Source organism: Brienomyrus brachyistius, chromosome 9, assembly GCF_023856365.1.
Source record: "Brienomyrus brachyistius isolate T26 chromosome 9, BBRACH_0.4, whole genome shotgun sequence".
Classification (NCBI taxonomy): domain Eukaryota; kingdom Metazoa; phylum Chordata; class Actinopteri; order Osteoglossiformes; family Mormyridae; genus Brienomyrus; species Brienomyrus brachyistius.
In genome coordinates this window covers 8727275-8754758 of record NC_064541.1, presented here as the reverse complement: position 1 = coordinate 8754758, position 27484 = coordinate 8727275, and the positions used below count along the sequence as shown (strand labels likewise).

At 43.6% G+C, this 27484-nt stretch overlaps 2 protein-coding genes across 4 annotated transcripts; one reads left to right on the top strand and one right to left on the bottom strand.

Moving 5' to 3' along the window:
• Positions 1 to 792: 792 nt before the first annotated feature.
• dek (DEK proto-oncogene) lies at positions 793 to 7670 on the bottom strand. 3 transcript variants are annotated; one of them, XM_049026890.1, is made up of 12 exons: positions 7582 to 7670; positions 6728 to 6850; positions 6506 to 6604; positions 5780 to 5889; positions 5272 to 5366; positions 4883 to 5003; positions 4472 to 4723; positions 3842 to 4087; positions 3624 to 3738; positions 3319 to 3467; positions 3146 to 3214; positions 793 to 2103 (listed from the first exon to the last, which is right to left on the bottom strand). In XM_049026890.1, the coding sequence occupies exons 2-12, from the start codon at positions 6834 to 6836 to the stop codon at positions 2092 to 2094; spliced, it is 1377 nt and encodes a 458-aa protein (XP_048882847.1). In that variant the 5' UTR covers positions 6837 to 6850; positions 7582 to 7670; the 3' UTR covers positions 793 to 2091. The 3 variants fall into 3 exon arrangements, with proteins under 3 accessions (XP_048882847.1, XP_048882846.1, XP_048882848.1); XM_049026889.1 differs by lacking the exon at positions 7582 to 7670 and adding an exon at positions 7078 to 7546; XM_049026891.1 differs by lacking the exon at positions 7582 to 7670 and adding an exon at positions 7078 to 7542 and having other exon boundaries at positions 4496 to 4723.
• Positions 7671 to 11205: 3535 nt separating this feature from the next.
• kcnv1 (potassium voltage-gated channel modifier subfamily V member 1) lies at positions 11206 to 16866 on the top strand. The gene is made up of 3 exons (XM_049026026.1): positions 11206 to 11365; positions 13648 to 14600; positions 16167 to 16866. The coding sequence occupies exons 2-3, from the start codon at positions 13655 to 13657 to the stop codon at positions 16679 to 16681; spliced, it is 1461 nt and encodes a 486-aa protein (XP_048881983.1). The 5' UTR covers positions 11206 to 11365; positions 13648 to 13654; the 3' UTR covers positions 16682 to 16866.
• Positions 16867 to 27484: the final 10618 nt, after the last annotated feature.

Here is a 27484-nt window from a genome sequence, read left to right as displayed (position 1 = left end):
CATGATGTCATACCCTATGGCTCCACACACCATGATGTCATACCCAATGGCTCCCCACACCATGATGTCATACCCAATGGCTCTCCACACCATGATATCATACCCTATGGCTCCCCACACCATGATGTCATACCCTATGGTAATACTTGGCACACAATATGACGATCCTCCCTTGGTGTGGTCTGTCCTGAGTGACCGGAACCTTCATGTGTGTGGGTGCCCTCACGTGCCCATTGGTTCCAACATCAGGTGACTGTGGCAGCTGCACGGTGTGACAAGCTGACCTCATGTAAACCTACAATGTGACCCCTATGGCATGCCATCTAGTCTCTGTCAATTGGAACAACTAGGTGGTGCGATTGAGTTTGTTGTGATGAGGATGGGAATGTAACCAACATATTGTGTAGAAGTGATTGCATACTAAAGGTATTGCAATAAGCATATATGCTGACCCCTCACACCTCGGGAATGTCACGCACTGGGGATTAGGTGGCTAAATCTTAAGGTGTGTCCATGTTCAAATGAGAACCCTGCCAAGCTGACAGAGCAGCTTCATCTCACCACATCTGCAAATCCATACTGCACTGTTAATGACAGCCTTGCAGAACCAATGGAATCTCACCACAATAAATGCATAGTCTATGGTTTTCCCCTGTCGAGACCACATCCCTCACCATAAACTGTAAAATCTGTACCAGTATCTGAAGTGAACAAAACATGTTAAACACAAGAAACGATCCCCTGGACTCACTGTCAACTGTTAATCAATAATTGGGAAAAAATAAAAAAAGATTCAATAAAAAGGGGTTTAATTAAAAGCAAGTTTCACAACAGAAGATGAATTAAAATATCAAAAACATAAGTCAAACTAAAGATTGGTTTTAGAGCATTAAATATTTAGGCATGTACCAGAGCCAGCAAAACCACGGACAGAGTGACCGACAGCAAGTCGGTCAATATAACAATATAGTACAAGTCGGTCAAGTGAACAATATAGTACACCTTACTTTAAAGGCTTTACAATTTGACCAGACTATACAAATCTCAAGAAATACTGGAACCAAGATAATGAAAAGTCCACGTTTTAGCATAAAGTACAGATGGATTATTTAATTTATGATTGTTGAAATTTAGTCACATAAATGGGAAGACAAGAGAGGCCACAAAGACCGAATAAGTCTTTAGCGAAATGTTTCTGGGTGAAGTGATGCGTCAAAACCCACAGTGGGTGGAGTTATTCAGCTGCCAATCACTGCCTGGCATAACATTATAAGACAAGTTAAACTACTCAGTCACTAGCAATTCATCTTCATTCGACACCTGCCCAGGCCCTCGAGGATGCCCCCCCCCCCTTTGGGTCTGGTTCCTCCCAAAGTTCCTTCCTTCTAGGGAGTTTTTCCTTGCCACCGTTGTCTCTGGACAGGGATAATGTGAAGTGCTTTGAGAGAATGTAATAAGGTGAAAATGTGCTATACAAATAAAACTCAACTGAACTCATGACCCACCTCACTGTGGGTTTCAAAGCATAATTCTGTCTGTCAATAAAATGTTATATAGCAGACGAATGCCTGGGTACATTTACACAAATACAAGAAGTTAAAGAATAAAAACACATCATAAATACAAAATGAGCTCTTTGATAAGGAAATTAACAAGGTACTTGTATAAGAATTTACAAAGGCAAAGCAATATTTGATGGGATATCACAGGAGGAAAAGCCATAATTGCAACCTCACCATAGTAAAGAATTTACACGTAAAATAAAAAAAAATGCAAAAGAAAAATAACTCAAAATCAGAGTTTAACCTTAGGAAGCCACCAATCTATTCACAGCTAAACTGACTTCATTGTAAAATTCTTTTAAGCAAAAAATATGCATAAAAGGCCGTCCTGAATTATAATACACAAAGAAATGTTTTTTTTAAAAAAGCTTGCATTCATGAAGAAAAAAAAAAAATACAAGCACTTAAGACTAGAAGAAAACTTTAAAATCTCAAGTAATATAGTACACTGTTTTTCACTCCTAATATGCAAATATGAAAATCTGCTGTAACTGCTCCCAGTGTGTAGATGGGTATCACACGTGCCTCTTCAGGAGATAAACTGTAAAACAAAAAGACAGAAAACCAGTAAACATCTGCACTGTGGCCCCTCTCAGACATGCACTGCCACCCTGAAACTTTCTACACAAGGGGTTGTATGTGGGAACGCAACTGCATACCGGACATCAGACAGACTACCATGCTAAGTCCCTACTACAAAGTCCAAGCAATTTCCGACCGATGCATGAATGAAGCAGGAAGAATTCCGTATCATTCACTGCAAGCATGCGGGCATGTTGATGACGGAAGAATACAAAACACCCGAGAGCGCAGGAGGAGCGCCATGTACAGGCAGAAGACCCTAACATGGCTAACTGGAGAGATGATGAGATTTGGGAACTACTGTCAGTAGTGAGGTAAATAAAAAAAAAAACTGCATACTTCATGTGTCATGTTCTGCATGCTCTAGCCAAGCACCACCCCTCGTCTAAACCCGCACAGGCAATGAGAGTCACTCAGCAGCCCTGGGTCAAACTTACAATCCGTCCCATTATGAAAACATTGTCGGCTCAGACACAGGGGAACACGAATAAATCCACCCACTTATCTAGGAAGTACAATTCAGGGACACTCCCTGCACAGAATGTCAGCAGTGCTGTTATTCCAAGTGTCTATATATAAAGTTGTATTTCGTCATATTAATCTCTTTCTATTGACGTTCCAGGGTCAGTCTTAATAGACACACAAAGCCCCACTGTCACTAATAAAACAATCCAGCACATAGTTTTCCCATATTATCACTATTTAAGGAAATTAAAATATCACATTATTTAATTTACTATGCAATGACACCTCCACATTCAGGAGACGATGACTCCATGCTTCTAGTCTCCTTGTCATGTTGATTTAAAGTCATAGCACCTCAGGTCTACTAGTGAAGACGACGCTGCCTTTATCCAGCCCAGGATGCCATGAAGGCACCAGCACAGACAACCTGTCCGACTGCCATCCACTACATACTCAGCCACTCTTTGCTACTTCACTGATTCATTACTAAGAGACAAAAGCAGCCCCACATTCTCAAAGGTCTGCTGTGATCTCACCTTTTTCACAGTCTGCTTGATGAAAGCCTTCCTGCCGGTCAGGTCAGACTCAGGGTAGGTTTCAAACACCTGCACACAACATCCAATACATCATACCAGAAGATCCAACGGCAGAGAGTGGGGTCTGATTCTGCCTGCTGAGAGGGGGCTGCGAGAGGGACAGGGACACGCACCTTCTTGTACATGTGCTTCATGGTGACCTCCTCCAGGTTGGCATCCTTGAGCAGCCTGTTGATGGTCTCCCTCAGCTGCTCATCTGTAGGCGGCTTCTTAAGCAGCTTGATCAGCGGCTCATTATCTGAGCTGTCGTCCATGTCCGACCCTGCAGAGGAGCAGGGTTAGGGTTAGGGCCCCGCGGCATGCAGAAGAACGAAGTCACAGCTCTACAACGGCAACAGAATGGTTGTACCAAATGGTGCACCAAGAGTGTTACGAGACCATGGCGATTAAACAGACTAGTGGGGAAATGTGGCCACACCTTTGCTTTTGCTGCCGGTCATCTTGCTGCTACTGCTGCTGCTGTCCGCCTTCTTCGTTTTGGCTGCCGGCTTCGCCATGGTGGGAACCGGCCTCTTCTTGGCACTTTTCGGTGTCTGGAAAGGTGGCACAATGAATGTCGTCTTGGATCACAGCCAGACCCAAACAGACCACAGAAACGCACAAGCCGCAGTGTGCCGGATGTAGGTCTGGCTTCACCTCGTCCTGCTCGCTGTCATTGTCAGACAGGTCCGATGTGGCCGATTTCTCTTCCTCGGCCGCCTTTGTGATCTTGGCTTTGGATTTTTGTTTTAGGGTCACAGCTTTGATGCTCTCCATCTTCTTCTTGACCCCGGGGGTCTTCCGGCTGGCAGGCCTTTTCTTCACTGCAGACAGCTTTTTCGCCAAGGTCTTCTTGGCTCCTGGCGCTTTCTGTTTAGCGGTGGTCTTGCGTGTGGGATCCATCTTGGGGGGCAGTGAAGGGGGGCAGACAAAGAGCATGAACACAGACACCCCTGAACCTGAAGTGCTGTACAGCTTTACCGGCTAATGACTTTGCTCAGACAGAATAATGCAGCCAGACACGATCATCCTCCAGAAATCAGGAACAAAGACCCAGCCAAAGATGTAAAGAATGGCAACAGACACCACCCAGATTCTCTGTGCCGTGGATGACACTCTATGTTTACATTTTCCAATTTTCATTCAACAGGAACTCAGGGCAGATACTGCCATTTGCAGATGGAGCAGGACATTTTCCCAAATGCATCGAGTGCGTTTAGCCTGTCCATCTGCAGAGTGTGCACTTGTCACGGATACTGCATGGCACACGTACGAGAAAACATTTACCAGGGTCAAGATGAGCTGACCAACCTTTTCTGTTGCATTATCTTCATCCCCTATATGGTCACCATCGAGAACGACCTTGACTTCATCATTTTCATTGGAAGAACTGTCATCATCATCGTCTATCATCTCCCGACTCTTGGGTGCCGAAGCCCAGCCTTTGTCACCATGGCTGACCTCATCGTCACTGCTTGAGTCAATAATGATGGCTTTGGACTTGCTACTGCTGGCTCTCTTCCTCTTCTTTGGTAAGGGCTGTCCATAGCAAAAAGCACAAGCGGCAGCTATAATTCTCCAATAAAAACACTTTTGTTCTTTAACAACATGAATAATGATCATTCTGAGAATCATTTAAACACACAAATTTCCCCAAATGCACTGGCAAGCACCGTACTACAGTGGCTCGTGGCTTACCCGCTCCCTCGTCTTTGGGTTTAGGAGAAATGTCAAAATTCTGTCAACTACAATATCATGAGTGCCACTGGTCTCCAGGTCTAGAATGGTACAGATGTTCTTCAGGCCGGCCAACGTAAGCCTGAATGAGGGCCAGAGGGAAACGGTCAGCTGGATCGAGCTGAAATCAGTGCATTAGCTTAACAGAAGAGAAATCACTTCACAACACCGGCTGTCTATCAGTTTGATTGCCTAAAAACACTTATTACTCAACCATGCCATGAGTATCGGGTTCAGATTGCTTTGGTCTGTCCTGTAATAATGAGGAGGAGAAGGAGGAGGAGTCCAGTCCTCTTACAGTCCACACAGATTCAATCTGGATGATGCCAGGCGGGATTCAGACACTGTACCTCTTTATTACATCTCGTTTTTTGTTATAAGGGTCACTGGAAGCTTCAAACAAAAAGCCGCTGAACTGCCGGATGTTTTTCTTCAGGGAGGCCACCTGTGCAGTAGGGCCCATAAGCATGACAGTGTTAAAGTACGCAGTACCTGGACATCACAATCGAATGTAATTAAAAGCCTAACTTCGCACATGTCTGTGTGTCTACTTAGTGGCACATACGGTAAGAGACGATAGCCTTTATTAGTCCCACATGTGGGAAATTTAGTGGGTGCCAACTTTACACTCTAACATTACATATTTAAAGTAAAAATGTTTACAAAACAGAATTAAATAGCTCTCCTGCTGAAAACCCACTGTCTGTGTGTCTAACCCATGTTTGTCAGGCACAAACCCACCTGCTGCCCCAAAGGTTACCTTGGTAAGGACTAGTTTAAGTCTAATTTAATTATTTTTAAACTACAGCATTTCACAAAAAATTCACGCATACACAAATAATAACAGAGCTTACTTACAGCTCCTGGACGATTAAATAAAATCTTGTGCAGAGGTTTCAGTTCGTCGGCCTTCGTCCTTCCAATATAATAAGCCACGTGTTCAATATATCCCAGCTTCATGCCTCTTCCTACAGGAATTAAATTTATGTATTTAGCAGGTGTGTTTGCCCAAAGCAATGGCGAAAGAGGAAAGCCTGTGATCAGAGAGCAAGTCAGCCAGCACTCAGCATCCCCAGAGAAGTTAGGGTTAGGGTTTTACTCAAGGGCACAGTGCTGACAGGTTTACACTACTGACCACAGGGTTTAAATAGGGCTGTGAAAATATCACACCACAATATAATCACAGTATGTGCACATGCGCAATAATCACCAGGCCTTTAGATATTGGGTTCAAAAACTTTTCGATACCATACATACATTTACTTATGCGCACAATTTGGCGAGCAGTTTAGTAGGTACATCTAAACTATTAAAGAGATGTGTTCTGTGACGGCCATAAGTTGGTAATGTGTATAAATTCTGCGTATCCTTATGTTAATTAAATTATTAGTTAAGTTCTCCCCAAACGAGCTTGATGGGCCAAATGGCCTCCTCTAGTTTGTAAATTTCTTATGTTCCAGTACAAGATCCCACTGATGATAGGGGACGCCTAGCTGTAATCATTCACCGCAGAGCTCTCTTAACCGGGGGCTGGGAGAGGCACGCCATGGACCTATTTCTTGAGACATCACAAGGACTCCTTACCTTCCTCTATCTTCAGTGGTTCTGCAGGCTTGCCAATCTGCAGATCCAGTCTTTGGACTGACTTTTTCTCCCTTTTTCTTTCAATTATTTCGGCCATTTCTGTTAAAACAAAAGGGTCAAAACTGTGGCTTACCTGAAATGCAAAAGGAAACTAATTTGTGACACTTGGCCAGAAAGGCTGGATGAGATAAAATGAGAAGTTCGAAAGGAGATCAGATTTACGCTGCAGCTCCTGGCCTCTAGGACTCTGCTCCTTTCCACCACTGTCTTCTTCCAAGTTGTCAGCTGCCCCCTGCAGCCCCCCTGCTTCCTCAGCGAGTTCCCCCGACATGGCTGCTAGCCGGTCTGTGGACAGAGGAGAGGGATATGATCAGCGGGGTGGCCGCTCCAGGTTACGGCGCATTACCGGACGTTCAAACCGATCACGGAGCATTCCCGTCACCTTTCATTAAATGAATTTTCACTCTTCAAATTCAAAATACACTACAATAATGAAACCCGTACTGAGAGTAATTAAATGAAACGTCAAACGCGCACAATTATGCGACGGCAATCGAATCATAAATGCTCACATGGGTAAATATGCAAGGAGTGAGAATGACAAACTCTTTAAAACAAATAATAAATCATCAGAATATTCCTGTTAGTTACGCGCGCGGTTTTTGCCTCGCATCACATGCTAGCAGTATTACAGTGGGTATTTCATTTACTCTTATTTGCAAACTATACTAAGCATAAAACAGCCTACTGCCAGATTCCCGTGGGAATGTAAGCGCGGGGCTTGACTTTTTAGAAAGTTAAGCGCGCAGAGCAGTCTTGCACGCAGCTAGTTATCTCATTTTCAAACTGCACCCCAAAGGGCTAGCCGTCATGCTACAACGTCCCGCCCACAAACAGTGTTTACAAAGCATTAAGTCATCCCGCTCTGGCTTGCCTGGTAGCTGCCCCGGGCTTTAAATGACAGTTTCAATAACCACCGGAAAGTGAACTAGATATCTCTAATGGGTAATCTGTTCGTTTAGTGTGAGCATAAGAAAAACGCTGAAAGGAGCGCAAAAAAACAACGCGGGTCTTACCATCCACGCAGACAGGAGCCAGTTGAACTCAGACAGTTTCAAAATGGCGGTTCGGAAAATGGGCGGTGAGTCGTCGCCCCATTCGTGAGGGGTAACGATCAGCGCTGCGAAAAGGCGGAAAAGCGACCAATCGCATCCACCGAACCTCTGCCCAGGGGGCGTGTACGGCGATTTTATTGGTCGACCGCATTCTAAAAGCACATTGGCAGGCGGTTTTGTTAAGATAATGGTCTGTTATGTTCTGTTATGTACATTAAGCATATATTCGTATGTATTTTCCTACGCATATACGTATTTTTCCTGCTGCTATTTTTTTAACTGAAGACCCGTTTATAAGGTTAAGCGTAGGTGTCGATATGCTTTTCGAAGATGCAAACAATCTGGTAGGAGGACCTGTAGGAGGAGGATACTCTTTTATCCAGATGTGTTTGCTCCGAGGTGCACTCATGACAGGGATACCAGTACTTTTATCATTCATTCGCAATCACATCTTCACTTTTGTAACATACCCCTGCAGGTTCGGTTTTTCCTATGGCTCCTATGGATCTTATGGATCTTAGCCCTACGCGAGAGGTGAAAACGCATTCAGTTTACATTATGAATAGTAACACGAACATTAATAATTTTTTTGTAATAAAAAAAACAATTTGAGGATTGAGCCTCCCCAGGAGACATGGGTCAAGCACAAAACAGCACAATGAACTTCATACAGAATATCACTTGGGAGGAACTGAATTGTCACTGTAGAAACAGTTCCGAGTAATAACGTTGCTTTATTAATTCAGTACTATATTCCGAATCCACATTCAATAAAACCACTGAAGCCTTATGACAGCATTTCTGACTGGGACTGTAACTAGCGATCGAACCCATAAACGTATCATTTTGTTATAGGGCATCAGGGTCTATGGAAAACAATATATTATTTCAATCTTATGAATTCTAAGCAGCAGATGGCGCTGTGCGGCTTTCAATTGAACACGATGTTCGTTTGAGTTTAAAGTTGACAAATGTGCCAGATGGATAGAAACTTTATTTAATCAGTAAACAACCAATGCCGCACAATACAGAGACATGAGACAAGATATAAATACAACAGAAAAGAGTGTGCATATGGATATCTATTCACAGTTTGCTCCAGATACGGCAGTAAGAGGTCTAGAGAAAGATTCATTGTAGAATGTTTTGGTCACTGACAGAAAAGGATTCAGCTAGCACTTTTGGGAGCAGTGCTTTTGAAAGAGTATTATTAAAGGAACTTCTTTGCTTGACAAGGGTTGGAACACATTATCCAAAATGCTAATTGCTTTGTTTGGTGTCCTTTCCTGTACAAGAGCTTCCAAATTCACTCCCACAATAGAAGCAACCTTCCAGTTGACTTTAAGTCTGTTGATCTCATCTGTAGTGATCGTATTGGCCCAGCATACTACAGCAAAGAAGACTGTACTACCATAATGTGATGTATGTCTTCCCAATGTCGTGCAGTTTACACAACTCAACAAAGTCCTTCCCCAAACTCCTGCTGGCCATTGTACCGAAAATTCAGAGGTTTACTGGGTAAACCGGTGCTTTGAGGGGCCTCTTTGCTGCTCATGGTTACAAAAGAGACTGAGCCCTGGAGGTCTGCCAGCCAGGTAGTCCAACCAGGACAGACTGGGTATGTCCACCTGCATCGAACAAGGTTTCTCCGTCAGAAACTCAGATTCTACGGCATTAAATGTACTAGAAATGTCAAGAAACGTGACTCGTAAAAAAGAAACAATAGCAATTTGAACTTTGCAGTGCTTGAAACCTGGCAAATTTTGCCTGCAACCCCACGAAATGCATTTTAAACTTTTAGTTAACGGGATAGGTTGAGTTTAAACAGAGAAGAATACAGTAGCCTGTGTGTCTCAAAATGTCGGGAGATTTAAATACTTGTATATTTCTTTTTCCATGTCACATAATAGTGAAAACGAGACTGTAGTGTTTCCTTATCTGTGAGGTCACTCGGGTCTGTGCCATCATTCTCCATAATAAGTGAATACTTATCTGCCAAAAGTCAACTGGCTAGTGAATTGAACTGGAGAGTGCGGGGGCACCCAGAACAGGTGCTGGGCTATAAAGAATTGGCATGGTGAGCTAGACCAAGTAAATTAAATCCCTGCTGTCACAAGGAACTACTATCTAGAATTTTCCTCCTCCAGTTACTGACCTGAATTCACATGAATGCTGAGAGCTATTTTTAGTGTCTTGTATCTCTAATTTATTCCCATTTATGCATTTCCCAGATCTACAGAATAACAAGCTTTAGAAATGCTTTTGAAAGTTGAAACTGCTGTGCACTAGCTGTGAAGTACATATATACAGCCAGTGGTCCCTTTACTGGCCACATCAGTGTAATATCTGAATGGATCCTCTTTACCTACAGACCAGTCTGGATTTTTTAAGGTATGGAATCAACAAAGTGCTGGAAATTTTTTGCAATGGAGTTTCGTTCATTGCAGTTTTCAGTAATCTGCCATTCCCCTCTGACCATTTACATATATAAGGTGTTGTCACCATTAGACTGTATATCTCAGCTGGACTGGATCTCTTTTGTTTATCACACCATCTGCTACTCTTGGCGCTGTATTGTGTGAAAATCCCTTAAGGGTGGCTGTTTCCGAGATTCTGGAACAGCCACGTCTGGCGCCAATAATCATAAGATGCTCAGAATCACGTAATTCACACATATTGCCCACTTATTGTCAAACAGCAACTGAACCCTTCACTCAGTCCGCGTCTGGCTGTATTTCTTGAGTCAGAGCCCCGTGATGGTGTTCATAAGCAGGTACGCTCGATAAAGTGATGACTGAGTTTCTGTCACTCCACATTTCAGTGAAGTTGTGTCGCTTTTGCTTCGGTGCTGCTTACACCTGTAATAGTGGCATTCATCAGAAGATGAGACTAACTGCACTTTTGCCTGTTGGGCAACAAGAAAGGTCCACATGGGTAGATTGGGACATTTGAAGTTGCCCCAGTGCCCTACAGCTTCGATTATAATTTGAGATGCAGCTATATTCTTCAGCATTAATATAATTAGCATAAGGTTATCTTAGCAATGGTAAGCGCTCTCATTCGCATGGAAAAGCCTTCTCCTTATTGAAACCCATTCGGCATTAGTTTTCTAGCCAAGATCACGCTGTACTGGCATTGCCTTAGTACTCGTCAGCAATTATTCAATGCTACGTAGCTGCATTGGCTATATTTCATATCTGAATTAAATTTCAGTAGTTTCCATCCGACGTGCACTCTGGTAAGAGTCTGGTTGCTCTTATTTATTAGAAGACTTGGCTCGTATTTGACGGAAAAGTTTAAACTGGGACATCTGCTGAAAAATACGTGATTTAGTTGATTATTACAAAGTACAATATGTATAATTAATCTAATTGGAATGGGGGTTTATTAAAGCACAGCCGGTAGAAAGTAACGGAAAGGAAGCAGAATGGACAAATGCAGTCGGAGAAACTAGACCGGCGGCGGAGCTCGTTGCCTAGCAGCGGGAGCTTTGCTCTGATTGGCTTAAACATTTTTTTTAAAACACCAGCGCAAGTACCTGAGCGAGCAGCAGTGTGCGGAAGTGCGCGCGACAGTGGGGAGCCTCCTTTATGCTTATCCTATTTGGGGAAGTCGGATTCTGCAGCTGCATGTTATTATAATCTATCCTAAATGTTTGCTTCTGACTATCGGAAGGCATCTGATTGAGTCAGAAGATGGATATTCCTGAATCCTTGTTTAAATCTCAACGAAATAAAAGTTAAAGGTAACTTTTCTTTTTAAATAGGTGTATTCTAGACACACTTCTTTCTGGCAGCTTACACGTTAGGTTGCCCAAAAACTTTAATTTTATAGATCGACTTTTTTTGTAATTAAGGAAATTAATACTATTTATATATAATTTAGAGATAGGGGTATGGATGTATTTGACTGCTATGGTTATAGGTGGGTATAAGAAATGGATGGAAGATTTATATAATGACTCCAAACTGCCTCACTGTAAATAAAGAATCGTTGTCTATTGTAGTATATTTTAATGTGTTATGTTGGTGAAATAACCAAAGATTTAAGATTAGCAAGCAGGACAGTATCACGCATATTTCAGTTTATTATTCCAGGATTATAGTGTTTATTTGTGTGTGGATTGTGTCTATATTAAATTGTGAGGAGCAAACGTCCCCCACAATGTAATAAAAACCTGTTTTTTATGTTGGGGGGGGGGGGGGGGGCATTTTTCAGGTCGCACAATGTATGCAGTATATTTATGCAATCAAAAAAGTGAAAATAGTCTCGTATTTTCTTTGATTAATTATCGTTAAAGTCGTCATGTTGGGATTAGAGTTTTCCGCCAGTAATGAATGGTTTTCCCACATAGTCCCCACAAAGATATAATTACAAACCTGTTTCTGTGTGTGTGCGTGTGGATTAAGTTTATATTACATTGTATCTTACAATGTGATAAAAATCTGTTATGTTGACCTGAAAAATGGTCCCCACAAAGGTCTGTGAATGCAATAAAAAAAAAACTAAAAATGTCAAAAGTCTCGTATTTTGTTTGGTTGCTTATGGTTAAGGTTAGGGCTGGGTAGGGTTAAGGTCATCGTGTTGGGATTAGAGTTTTCCTCATAGAAGTAATTGGAGAGTCCCCACAAAGATAATTACAAACCTCTGTGTGTGTGTGTGTGTGTGTGTGTGTGTGTGTGTGTGTGTGTGTGCGTGTGTGTCTGTGTATAGTATACATTATATAGATTGTCGTTATGTTCCATTTCCACCAACTTTTGTGCATTTATTTTAAATTAACCTGTTTCAATAGATTATACTAAGCACTTCTGGTTTAACCAGAGTTTCATTAATTTGACTTTGCAACAATTCTATTTTCAGCATGTTGTTCTTCTGCGTAGATCAAGCAAACACGGCCTTGTAAGAGATACATACAATGATATAAAAATGTGTGATTCAAAAGCACATATCGTAAATTTGGAATTATTTGAAATTGTAATTGGTTGAATAGAATGAGTTAAATAGTTTGATCATATTGGGCAGTAGATGGTGTAGTGCTTAGATTAGAGACGTTATTCGTTGTTTTCCTTGCGTGTTGTACCCGTAACGTCACTGTCATGCTCAAGGTCTTTGTTCTTAGACTGGAATTTATGAATTGAAGCAGGTCAGTGATCACTTTTAAAAACGGTGACTGACACTAGCAGAGAGGGATAAAAGACAAACGCAAAGAGCTTTACTGTGCATTGAATTTGGCATTGAGTGAAATTCATGAGGCACCTGGATCAAAGGTGCAGCTGCTAAAGCCCATAACCTCATCTCAACTTTCCCGTTCCATTCTGGCACCACTGTTATCAGCTTCATCCTGCAGCAACCGATCTTATTAAATATGCAGGTCCTGAAATTACCACCATGACACCGTCATATAGTGAAACTTTCCAAAGGGAATTAATGATCACAAGAATAGTACCAGTTGTTCTATTAATCAAGTAGACGGGCTAAAATATTTAAATCTTGACAAGAGTGTTGAGGAACTGGAACATGCCCACAAGCCTGCGTTTCCCCTTCTGTGCTCGATGTTTGACGAGCGATTTACAAAAAGCAGGGAAAACGCCAGTTCATTCAGTCGGGTAAACTTCCGGTTGGCAGGGATTCTGTTACGAGACAGAAATGAATTATTACCGATTCCCTACAGTAGAAACTTCGTAATGCATATATACATGGAATTACCCCGCATTTATCCAGCAATTCACAGAAATATTTTCTGAGAGTTTCTTATTAATTATATAAATTAAATTTAAGTAGCTGCTTTATATTAACATGTTTCTAAATCGTATTATTAAAGCTATATGTAATATAACTGTTAGGCTTTGCTTACAATAAGGAAAACAACATCTAACATATTTTGCACACAAAAATATTTTATAGGAAATAAAAATAGATTAACACAACCTGTTGTTGCATCTTACAGACTGACCACCTCAACGAGACAAAGTCATACTGAACATTGTAACTGGCCTCTTATTAATCACTGAATTAAAATGCCCCCAGGTCCAACATGGCCAATTGCACCTCCATGCCTGTTGAGTTCTTTGGCGACCACAACTCTTTGCTGTCCCTGGAGTCCAGTGTCTTCTTCAGTGAGGCGCCCCCCCCGGCAGGCGACGACCCTCTGGATGTCTTCATCATCAATGTGGGTGGCAGCCGCTACATGCTGTCCCAGGAGCTGCTCTCCTCGTTCCCGGAGACCCGGCTCGGCAAGCTGGCCCGGTCCACACGCGACTCCGCCCTGGACCTGTGCGATGACGCCGACTTCCTGGAGAATGAGTTCTTCTTCGACAGGAACTCGCAGACTTTCCAGTACATCATGAACTATTACAAGACGGGCCGGCTGCACGTGATGGAGGAGCTGTGTGCTATGTCCTTCTTGCAGGAGATCGAGTACTGGGGTATAGACGAGCTCAGTATTGACTCTTGCTGCCGGGAAAAGTACTACCGCAGGAAAGAGATGAAGGAGACATTGGACATTAGCCGGGACGCTGAGGTGATAGAGAGCAAGGAGGAAGATTTTTCTGGGGTGGTGTGTGAAAACCTCAGACAGAGGCTGTGGAACGTCATGGAGAAGCCGGATTCCTCGGCGGCAGCCAAGACATTTGGGATGCTGTCCATCTTCTTCGTGGTGGTGTCCATCGTCAGCATGGCGCTGGTCTCCCTGGAAGTCGGCATCCTGGCGCCCCCGCTGTTGGACGCACTGGAGTACATCTGCATCGTGTGGTTCACTGGGGAGCTGGCACTGCGCTTCGCCTGCGTGAGGGACAAGTGCCGATTCAGCCGGAGCGTCATCAACATCATCGACCTGCTGGCCATCCTGCCCTTCTACGTGACGCTGGTGGTGGAGAACCTGCACGGCGGCTCCACCGAGCTGGAGAACGTGGGCCGTGTGGTGCAGGTCCTGCGACTGATGAGGTCATTCCGGATGCTCAAACTGGGCCGACATTCCACAGGTAACACCAGCTAAACATGGGAGAGTCATTCTGGGAAAGAGGCTATTGCCAGGTGGCCAAATGCAGGACAAACAGCTCCAGAATGCCCTAAATTCGAATCCCTGTAGGTCATCACTTAAACACAGAACCAGGGACCAATAAGTCTTATCAGTTTCATTAATTAAAAGATGACAGGTACCGTACTCTCCCATAATAAAGAAATATGATGAATAACAAAACATCTCTGATCATTACAGTAAATTATATAAATACATGTATAAGTATATAAAGGTGCACTATCACCATAATTCAGTGTAACTCCTGAAATCTAGGCAAAAAGGTTTATATTTTTTCTTAATATTAATAAAAATTTTGAAAGAGAATGTTGGCAAGGTCACACCCCCCATGTGTGATGTCGTCTTAGAGTCCTAACTGTTCTCTGTAAGGAACAACAGGGCTTAACAGAGTGGAACGTATAGTATTGGAGCAAAAACCTAATGTCCTCTACAGAGGACAGAAATGAACTGGTGAATCTCAGGAGGACAGAAGTCTGTGCGAAGATAAAAGTCAATATAACAAACTCCATTGATGACAGAGCCCCAAAGCTCAGACCCAGACCTGTCACAGGGGGTCCCGTCTGGCCTTCTCTTACTGGAGCGTGTTAGAATCAGCCTTGCCTTGATTCACAGTTCCCATGTGGATCTCTAAGCGAGCTGGTCCACAGTCCTCTGTTACTGGTTTTAATCTTCAAAGTTTTGGAGCAAAAATGTGTTTATGGGAGTCTGGGGCAAAATGTTTTAAATAATTAAGTAAAATGGATACTGCAGACCCAGTGAGGGACTGACATTCTGAAATAGTGCTGTTTGGGTTTTTTAGTTTAAGATGAATGGATGGATGGATATGGATATAGATATGGATATGGATATGGATGGATGGATGGATGAATGGATGGACAGACGGATGGAAACATTTCGTTTGGCAACATTGGTTTTTCTGTTTTTATGTTTTTAACATGTTTTGATAACAGTTATCTTTTATAAAAAGCAATAGGCGGAGTTGTTTTTGACCTGGTGTATGTGCTCATTCCTGTGTTAATGGCTTTGCCTTTCCTGTTAACTTCTCTTCTCTGCTTATTTCATCACTTTCACACATTCTCCAGAAGACACCACGACAAAATGACTGGTCACCGTGCCCTCAGCTAATTGCAGTAGCGGGGGAGGGGGCTACCATCCTGAATTGGATGAAGGAGATTAAATGTCCCCCAAAAATCAACATTCAGGCTCCAAAAATGTGTTTATGCGCTGCGGGTGAAAGAACAACAGTTTGCAGTATGGAAATACTGGTTCAGAACAACCACTCGCCAATAGTGACCAACTCCACTCCTGTCACTGAACATATATGTTTATATGTGTCCCTGGTTTAATTTTTTTAATAGTGATTTTACCTGCTTTGCTGCCCCAAGCTGTAAATAAATTGAGTGAATCTGACAAATGTACGAAAGTGTCACTTTCTGCCATAAATAATATTCAGCGTGAATTAAGGACAGTGATCTGGTATCTGTGACGTGTTCCTGGTGCCCCTCCTTAGGCCTGAAGTCCTTGGGTATGACCATCGCCCAGTGCTACGAAGAGGTCGGCCTGCTCATGCTCTTCCTGTCTGTGGGGATCTCCATCTTTGCCACGGTGGAGTATGCAGTGGAGCACGACGCACCCGGTACCACCTTCACCAACGTGCCCTGCGCCTGGTGGTGGGCCACCACCTCCATGACCACGGTGGGGTACGGGGACATCCGGCCGGACACCACGCTGGGCAAGGTCATCGCGTTCCTCTGCATCCTGTCCGGCATCCTGATCCTGGCGCTGCCCATCGCCATCATCAATGACCGCTTCTCGGCCTGCTACTTCACGCTGAAGATGAAAGAGGCGGCGCTGCGCCACAGCGAGGCGCTGAAGAGGCTGGCGCGGAGCTCCGCCTCTGAGAGCGCGCCGGGACTCAACCTGCGTGACGCTTATGCCCGCAGCGTGGTGGAGATGCTGCGCCTGCGCGGCCGCGACAGGGCCAGCACGCGCAGCAGCGGCGGCGGAGGCGATGAAGTGTGGTGATGGAGACGCGGCGGGGAGGGGCGGGGCGGAGCGGCGGTGCCACACGGCGGTCAAGGACACAGACACATCCTGGTAACCGGGACACTGCAGGTGGGGCTGGCTGTTGTACCCTTGAGCGATGTACTTAACCCAGTTTACTCCAGGAAAAAGTTCAGCTGTATAAATTGGTAAAATGGAATGTTGTATTGGACAAGTCTGTCAACTTATTATTATTATTATTATTATTATTATTATTATTATTATTATTAAAGCAGCTGTGTTGGGGCTTTGAGTCCCACCTCCGCTCTCTGTGTGTGGAGTATGTGCTCCAGTTCCCTCCCACAGGCAAATAACATGCAGTTACACTAACTGGGGTCTCTGCATCGTCCGCAGTGTATGAGTACATGACTGTCTGTGACCTGTGATGGAGTACCACGCCTTCTGTGCTTTAAGCTGGCGAGACCTCATGTAAGTGATGTGCCTTGTGTGACCTCACTTAGTGTGGGCTGCTCTCAGAAGGTCACCGAGACCTTGGCTTCTGAGCCGAGACGTACATTTCAATGAGTGCATCCGGGGCTGAGTACCTTGCAAGTGCGACTCAATGGCTGTTTTAACATCTTGTACTTTGGACAAGATGGGCCTCAATTAAATCAATGAATGTGCTGCTGACAGACTGTCTGGATGCGGGGCTGCGCTATTGACAGGGATGAGCTCGACTTTTATGCATCTTAATTCACTCACGCGAGGGAAGCCTGGAGATTCCTAATAAGCCATTTGAAATACCATGTTTTCATTATGGCAAAAACTGTTTAATTATAGTAATAGAAACACCCCCAACAACTAACCTAGTTATCCACTGGTAGAATATATTCAGAGTGGGACAAAATATGATTGTAAATTAAATCGCAGTTCTCTCCAGGTAGGAATTGTTGTTGTACTCTCTTAGGTCGTTGTCCTTTTTCTGTGCAGTAGTCTATAATTTTTTTTCTGAGATTCTAAACAATAAAATATTGTTTTCTGGGGTCTCCGATGTTGATGGTTTTCATGCTGCATTTTGGGTTTCAGTTGCATTTAACCTGACATGCAGCGAACAGGAGTGGATTGATTTGGTGGTTGCTGTTTCGTGAACACTGAGCTGGTCCACAGTGGGGTGGCTTAAGATGGCCATATACTTCAGCGATGTCGACGGAATCGATGTTGTTTAGGCAATACGACGTCGTATGATGTCCCCAAGGTCCCCCCAAGGTCCCCAAGCCGAACTTTTTCATTTGTTCTGGTCCACTCACTGCCCACGATTGGCTGACATAAATGTGATGCCACGGGATTGGTCAGCAGGACTAATAATGCACTTAGTGCACTGCTCTGCACTTTAAATATATTAAATTAATATATGTATTTGTGTATTTCTGTTAATGCAGATGTTGTAACATGTGATGTATTTTTTGTTAACTGTGAATGTCATTTAAAATATTGGTTTCCCCGTCTGTGCCGCTGCTAGTATTAAACCAAGAAAATAACTTCCGTTTTAAATGAGCTGTTATCACCTAAAAACGACTCTCCACAATATTTGCGCTTTGTATGTGGGTCTGCTGCATCAAAACACTCTGTGCTCTCTAGGGTTGCAGCGTGACACAGAACAAGCAAGTCGGCAGCCTCGTTTTAAGTATGTGAGAGATTGCTATCGCCGACGTGTTTGATTTCATTTTGTCTGGGTGTTGTTTGAAGTATGCGGCCACCTTTAGACCGTGGCCTTTGGTTTACCGCTCAGTCCACATCCCCTTCAGCTTGATGGGTCATGAGCTGTGAGTAATGACTGAAAGAACAAAGGCACAAATACAAGTGGTCAAAATGAGTTTTGTCCACGGTGTTTCCAAGCTCAGAGGGCCAGAGTGAGGAATTAGGATTTTACATCCTTTAGATTTTGGCATTATATTAAGATGCTATGTGGTTGGCTCACAAGGGGGCTGTTCTAGGTGTGTCCCACTGGGAAGGGCCCCAGGGCGGATCTCCGACATGTTACGGAGATTATAGGCACTTTGTTCCCCACCACAGGAACTTTTTTTTCTGGAATCAGGACTTTTTTCAGAAACTAGGAACTTCTATTACGTTCAGACTGCAGGAACTTTGATCTGATTGTAGTTCCTCAAAGGTAGATCCAGAACCTTTTTTTAGTCCCTATTCCATACTAGGAAAGCTCCAGGAGCTGTGCTTTGCTTCCTTAAATGGCCATGCTGCTGCCTGTTCCACCTTCACACGGCTCCCCGTCCAGCTCCTTTGACAAATCGAATGGACGTTTGAGATAGAGCTTCTCTACAGCTAACCAGAACCAGAGAGTGGGTCTTCAAAGGGCTGTTACTGCAGATCGGTGTGCAGAAGGTACAGCAGATACACAGATTTAGAAAAAATTAAGAGACCACAACAAACTCACTTCCACCCTTTAGCTGGCTGGTTTCTGGTTATTCCCAGTGTCTCCTGCTTCACCTTGTTCTTTTGCACTGCTGTCTTAGAAGCTTAGAGCCTGGAAGCAGCCTGCTGCTCACTGTAGCCATCTGCTAGTAGAACCAGGATTAACCAGGATTTTAAAATGCAGATTTTTAAAAATATGTAGCGGTCTCTTAATTTTGCCGCATGTTGGCTTAATAGTGGTTTAAGCTACTTTCATTAATGTGGATTGGTAAAGGGAATGGCGATTGACCACAAGGGGATTATGGGTAAGTCTATATAACACAGTAACACTTTAAGTAAATGGCCCTATAGAGGATGTTATTTATGAATGCTTATATAATGTCATTCTAAAGTTATAACATTTTGATACAGAGCCAGTAACTATATGACTTTAGTTATTTACATAATCATTAATGAATGTCCATGTATAGCTTCCGAAGCATCTCATAGAGAGTTAGTTATCTGAAGCTTTACGTGCCGTTATACAACATGGACAATCACCCCTTAACTCCGACCCCATTCACTTCCAAGGCTATTTCCAATGCTTGTGGCTCCCTGAGGCAGATTCTGGAGTCTGTGAGTTCTCATCTGGACGCACAACCTTAAAGAGAAGCTTTCAAACACAGTGTGTGAAGCACAGTTTGGTTATGTCTCCCTCAAACCCTAAAACACTGCTTCCTACTTTACAGGCAGCACCAGTGTCTGAGAAATTTGAGGCATTCTTAGATGTTCATGAATGAATATGAGAACATGCTTCAGATTCATTTGTACCAAGCAAAACTCAAAGGACAACCTACTTCCCAAAGCCGCTTTCAGCCACCACCTGTCACTGGCTATACACGTTTATGCTATTGTCAATAAAGCATGACATCAGTGCCTATTTCCACTAGCGTTTGAATACTTCGTAGATGTAATTTGCGCAAGTTTTATCCAACATGTCTGTTTAAGAGAGAAATGTTTCTATTGCTCCATTTTCAAGCAATGAAGTAAAACCAAAAAATTTGAATCACAAAAGGTTTGAAATAAACAAAGAGGCAACAAAATAACGAATTCTTTGTCTGTTAAGATATAATTAGAGCGACTCGGCATGATAATGAGTAACGAGGTCTGGGACTATTCCCCTGCTAGCTAACTCCTTCCGCTGTTCACAATATTGTGAAAGGAAAGCATACAGGAGATCTCAGTAATTGGCTTACTTGCCCCCGACCCCAACTGTGGGTGCTGGTTTTCCCCGCCTTGCTGAGTCTCAGGTCAGGTCATTCTGGAGGTTTTCACACTTTTCCATTTTCTCCATTTTACTGGTTCCCCCTGTCACCGACATTGGGAGACCCTACTCATAATCACCCTCCTCAAAATCCTCTGCCCGACTCCATTTTCCGCAAGTCATAGCTTGTTAAGGTCAGCAGTATCTGCAGCCTGACATCTGACGTTCATATTCCACCTCTGAAACCAATCTAACAGATTGTCTTGTGCCTGGTGCAATTTCGACACCAAAAATATTCTTAGTAGCATTTAGAGCAGCTCTGATAGGTTTGTCACGAAACCTTCCAGAGCTCCCTGTGCTTCCATCGAAGCTTAATCACGCACATAACACATACTTATTACTGTGAAAATGAAGACTCTTGACTGAAATTAAAACTTCACCGAAAAAACTTAGACCAACACTGTGTTCGAACTGCGGAAGATATACTGCCAGCATTATTAAAACACACAGCATGAAATACTTTAATAAGTCAAAATAGATTTGATATTTCTCCAGCCAATTCATTCTCAGACATAAACACATGTGACGTGAATTTAATTCCCGCGTCGCCGGTTTTGAAAAACATGACAGAGGTTTATGCAGGTGATGAGTCTTTTTTATCCAAATTGTCTCCGCCTGAATTTATGGGGGAAATGTTTTGTTTATAACATCCCTCTCTCTGCTTCTTGGAGAAATGAGTCACCCTGGCATTGCGTAAACGGTATTAGTGCAATTTATGACTTCGCTTATGTATGTTAAATGCTGCAGTCAAATCAAAAAATGCACGGGATACTGAACAGATCCCTGGGTCGTATTCCTGCAATGTCACTTTATAACTAACCTCTAAAGATAAAAGTCTTGCCACGGGTTACTGAAGACTACTGACGATGTAAAGGGAGACCATGGTTATTGCAACAAAAAGACGACAACACAGGTTACCTCACCCTCAACCGTACATATTTAACTGTGTGTCATTGACCTTGAATTAATGGAAAAGCTGAACAAAAAAGATTTCGAGGGTATAGCAGACGGGCACCATCATCATCCCTGTAGGTGCATTTTATTAGCTAACTGGAGAGTTTATAGATAACAACTATTGTTGCTCTGTTAGATTAAAAAAACGAGTTTTGTGTGTAGCAATACTCCAACTTAACCTTTCATATGCAACCAAGAAGCCATATTTCTCAACTGAACAGCATTCCCCTAGACAGCGGCCCACCAAAACACACCAAAACAGTTTCTATGTTAAACACCAGTACATTCAACAAATAGCCATGGACAGCCAATAGTCTTAAACACATGTTGTCAAACAAAACAGCTGCAGAGGCTCATGGGAGACCTTAAAGCCAATCACAGTCTCTAAATGATTTTGTTATGCAAATCAGGAGGAAGATGCTCCTTTAGTAGTCTGCTACACATCTAACATCTTTTAAATTCTAATTTTATAGTTCTGTCTTTCTGAGTAAACATGTAGTATAGTCTTATTAGACTCTTGCTTTGTTAGATGATACTGTGCAGCTCTTGCCCTAATATTGTTTACCTGGCCGTTCACTGGAAGCTCAGCCTTGTTGTACAGTACTTAAGCCAAGTTGACTCCTGGGCAGCATATGTGTGTGTAATGTGCTGTTTGCCTCACTTGTGTGTCGCTTTGGAGAAAAATGTCTATTAAATAAACATAAATGTAAATGTAAACAACCAGGCAATAATACTGTTAATACTGGGTAAAATGACGTTTTTAAGAATATTTATACCCCAACTAATGGCAGAAGAGCCTTCTTCAGATGGGGGAGGACATCATGAAGGGTATTCCGCCGGCCCTTGGGAACGCGGTGAAAAATTTACAGTTCCTTTAAAAAGCTGTGATTTCGGTAGTTTGAGTTTCACAAATGGGTCAGAGTCATGGGGAGTTGACCGAGGGTGGGCTATACATCAAAGGCAGTTGCCGACCCCCCGGGATCAGTGACATGAGTAACGGAGGGGAAGTGGAAGGCTTTCCACACCACACCACCCCCCCCCCCCCCAGATTCTCTCTAGATACTCCTTGCCTGTTGGTAATACCAACTACATTGCCAACAAATTTAATCAGGGCCACACATAGGACAAGCCTATTCATGTTGCCCTTATCTGTGTGCGCTTCTTACTGTTTCACAGGTCCTATTTTAACAACATTCTTTTATTTAGAACTAGATTTCAATGATGTTTACTGAATGGATTCATCTTTTAACCCAAATTGATCCAGGCCATATGCTAGTACTGTGTATATTTTTCTGTGATGAAAATAAAAACTGAATGAAGGCCGTTCCTTTTCCAAATCTCTTTTCTCCTTGGTGCCCTGACATTTTAAAGAGAAACTTAAATAGCGCATTTTGTCATGCATGTTGTCTGCTGGAACATTCTGTGCAATGCGGTGTGACAGTAGCTTTCTGGCAGGAGAACCGCGTCCACAGGATGGAAGCCAGATGTTGGCGCAGAGGAACGGGGGATGAGGTGGGGCGGAAGGTGACAGGGGCTCACGGGGGAGCTGACTGGAGAAGGAAGAGCTTTTACGCCATCACTCTGCAAAGGTTACTAGGCACGTGGCAGATCAAGAAAAAATTTGCACGGACGACCATGAGTTGAAATCCCAGCTTCATGACTCCTAGATGGTCAGAAACTCCCAGCGCACCCCAGCCGCGGCATCGCCTGCTCCAAAGGTTCACTTTTGGATGGTGATACACATCCATTAACACCAGAACTAAGCAATGTTTCTGCAGCTTCATTCCCTGATCTCTCTTCCTGCTTCCCAGTCATGCAGACTTATTACCACTCATACACAGTTATTGCAGCATTCAACATGCTGTTCACTATTTCAGTGCTTATCTGTGTGCCTGACTCATTTAATAAAGCAGTGATAGAACTCAGATAATAAATATATGGGTATAACTGATTATGCTTCTGTCTCTTGAACACAGATGTGAACATGAAGTGATTTCTTTTCATCCTGCTTCCCTCGAAACAGTAGAACAACAATAACAATAATGATAATGATACTTCTGCTAATAACAATATTATTATCGTAGTTGTTGTTATTTTTATTATTTTTATTGTCATTGTTAATAAATCTTACAAAAAAACATATGTGAGAATCACTCACAGAACAAGTGACAGTTAAGCGAGCAGATATTTTCGACTCTCTGCAGGATGTGTGGAATGTATGACCAGAGACGCCCGTTTGACAACGGACCTTGAGTTCTGAGGCGGCAGGAATGATCCGAACGGGCAGCACCGTGCGTGGGGCTGACAAGAGGGTGCTCTGCCCTCCGCAGTTCCTTGGGAGCTTACTGGTGCGGAGACTGCCGGATGCTCTTTCCATGAGCGGACTGAACCGGCGAGGTAAAAACACCGGCCACCTGCACCATAAATATCGATCGTGTGATGAATATTAATCAGAGATGCATTACATCTGCCTGAACCGGAAATCAATGTTTCGGGTTCAAATTCCAAGTCGGGCACCTGCTGTTGTACCCTACAGTCAGGGTATATATAAGGCCCCTTGACCAAAAAGAAGCTGAGCATTTCAGTAGCAACATGGGCAAGGACACAAGCCCAGCCGTGTGTTCCTGACCGTCCATAAAAGCCTCCGGGACAATCAGTCCAAGGCTCTGAATGTAAACAGAGGTGCAGACCTTGATTGCCAAAACTCATTTGTAAAACTCTACCACAGGTGCAGGGCAGATTCACCCGGAATCCTGCTTTTGAGTCCATTATGGCTCAATAACCATCAAAGCTCAGCTTAGACTGGAGTTGCACGCATCCCTTCAAACAGCAATAATTTTTCATCAAATGTGCTTTAATCATTTCCAACTGGAAGTTATTTCATTAATTGAGTCGATGGCCTTACAATACTGAACACGTGATTTTCATTGTTATGTCTTTTAAGGCTGCGACTAAAACACGTCCTGGAATATGAACATCATTTCATGCCAAAGAACTGTCATTCACAGGTAAACTCTGAAATGTACTGCTCTTATTCACAGATAATCTGCAACAGAAAAGTGGTGAATGTAACAAGAGTGTGAAATTGAGTATTTATATTCAACTGTCTGTCACAGGCAAAGGGAGGGACTGAAGTACTATTTAAAATTGTATCCAAAATATGATCCACATAAATAGAGGTGGGAGATTAATGGAAGACTGTGCACTTCACTATAATCAATCCAATATATGTGGGGAGTATTTTTTTGGGGGGGCACTTTGCACCCCAAGTATCCACATCAAACCAAAGTAAAACTAATCAGAAACTTTGGAATATTTGTGGAAACGAATGAGTATGACAAAGAAGGAATGACAGCATGACTCACTAAAGGATTTTAGATCACACCTGTTATTGTGTCTCCATGCTAACGTGTCAAGTGGAACAGGGGCTCACGTCAGGAAACAAAGGGCTGAAATACACTCTCCACCTTCCTGGAGGTTGACATGTGAGGGGGTAGCAGACAAAAGGCTCCTGCCCACAGTGCCAAAACATATCGTCTGTATCTCCGAGATGGACCAACAATCTTAAGAAAATAGATTAGACCAAAAAAAACTGTTGTTGCTGCTGGAAACTGATTAGTTTGGATTAGATGCCTATTTCTGCCCTGTGAAGCAAATTTCTACCACATACCTTGGCCTCTTTGTTCCCCTGTGTGATCACTGGTTGTGTTATGGGAGAGCTCAGAAATGCGCAGCAGCGACATTCAGAAATGCGCAGCAGGGACATTCAGCAATGCGCAGCAGCGACATTCAGAAATGCGCAGCAGGGATATTCAGCAATGCGCAGCAGGGACATTCAGGAATGCGCACCAGGGACATTCAGGAATGTGCAGCAGTGACATTCAGCAATGCGCAGCAGCGACATTCAGAAATGTGCAGCCGTGACATTTAGCAATGCACAGCAGAGACATTCAGCAATGCGCAGCAGGGACATTCAGCAATGCGCAGCAGCGACATTCAGAAATGTGCAGCCGTGACATTTAGCAATGCACAACAGAGACATTCAGCAATGCGCAGCAGTGACATTCAGCAATGCGCAGCAGCGACATTCAGAAATGTGCAGCCGTGACATTTAGCAATGCACAGCAGAGACATTCAGCAATGCGCAGCAGGGACATTCAGAAATGCGCAGCCGTGACATTTAGCAATACGCAGCAATGACATTTGGCAATGCACAGTAGTAACATTTAGCAGTGTGCAGCAGTGACATTCAGCAATGCGCAACAGTGACATTTAGCAATGCGCAGCAGCGACATTCAGAAATGCGCAGCCATGACATTTAGCAATGCGCAGCAGAGACTTTCAGCAATGCGCAGCAGCGACATTCAGGAATGTGCAGCAGTTACATTTAGCAGTGTGGAGCAGTGACATTCAGCAATGCGCAGCAGTGATATTCAGCAATGCGCAGCAGCGACATTCAGAAATGCGCAGCCGTGACATTCATCAATGCGCAGCAGTGACATTCAGCAATGCGCAGCAGTGACATTCAGCAATGCGCAGCAGAGACTTTCAGCAATGCGCAGCAGCGACATTCAGCAATGCGCAGCAGTGACATTTAGCAATGCGCAGCAGAGACTTTCAGCAATGCGCAGCAGCGACATTCAGGAATGTGCAGCAGTTACATTTAGCAGTGTGGAGCAGTGACATTCAGCAATGCGCAGCAGTGATATTCAGCAATGCGCAGCAGCGACATTCAGAAATGCGCAGCCGTGACATTCATCAATGCGCAGCAGCGACATTCAGGAATGTGCAACAGTTACATTTAGCAGTGTTGAGCAGTGACATTTAGCAATGTGCAGCAGTGACATTCAGCAATGCGCAGCAGTGACATTTAGCAATGTGCAGCAGTGACATTCAGCAATGCGCAGCAGTGACATTTAGCAATGCGCAGCAGTGACATTTAGCAATGTGCAGCAGTGACATTCAGCAATGCGCAGCAGTGACATTTAGCAATGCACACACACAAACACATAGACACACACACATACACACAGAGACACACATGCACATACACATGCACAGACACATACACAGACACACAAATACACGCATACATAAACACGTATACACACACACACAACCACACAGACAGAAGCACACAGACACACACAAACACACAGAGACACACATTTCTTTATTTCTCCCTCCTAGCAGTTGACTCTCCATCCACACGCAACAGATCCTTCACCAGTCATAATCCCATCAATCTTAAGTGTGACGATCTCAGGTTCCCTACCCATCCTGTTCAACAGGTACCTTATCCTTTGATCCTACGCAATGCGGTTCTACGCCTCATTGACGACTGGAGAGACGGGGGAAACCTTAGGGTGTGAAGATGTATAATTAGGGTAATTAATGCACAGGTGTTCATTAGAAACAATGCCAAAGTAGGCGATTCCAGAGTCCATTTGCCACCACTGTGGATTTTCTGAAGCGGTTCCGCTGCATCATCCACCATAGAGCGACAATCTCAGCCGGAGCTCATAAAACAGGTTAACAGGTGTTCCTGTCTCTGCAGACAGATGTGCGCGTGTTTTGGGACCGTGTTCAGACACGGGCGGGGGTTGCATGCTGGTCTCTGATCTATACAGCACTCCTGTCCTGAGTACCTCATTGTTTTGGCACAATGCTGGCTGATTAGCAGTGACAGGCTACGTGATAGTGGGCTGTGGATACAGAGAGACGCTCAATCAAGGGCAACGTGCAGGGAACGACGACTCACTTCTCACGCTGCCTTCTAAAAGAAAATGACTTGCTGTCAAAAAGTGTCCCAATTATATCTATGTTGAGGGAAATAGCATGTTTACAAGAATAACCGCACGAATATGCTTTAAATTGAATAATAACGACAGCGGGTATTACTCATACTCATAAAATCTATAAGCTGAGGTTAGTTATATAATATTTGACCCTATTTGCGAGTTATCTGCTAGACCGCTTTTGCTGACAGCTGTACAGTTTTTAGCCGTCTGTCTGGCGCCTTTTAGCATATGCACCTTGCCTTGGATTTTCTACCCACCAGCTTACTGCCATGCAGCTGCAGTTCGCCCTGCTGCCGTTTCTGGATGCATGTGAAACACTTGTGTCCTCATCCTCCTCCATGAACTCATGGGGACCTACAC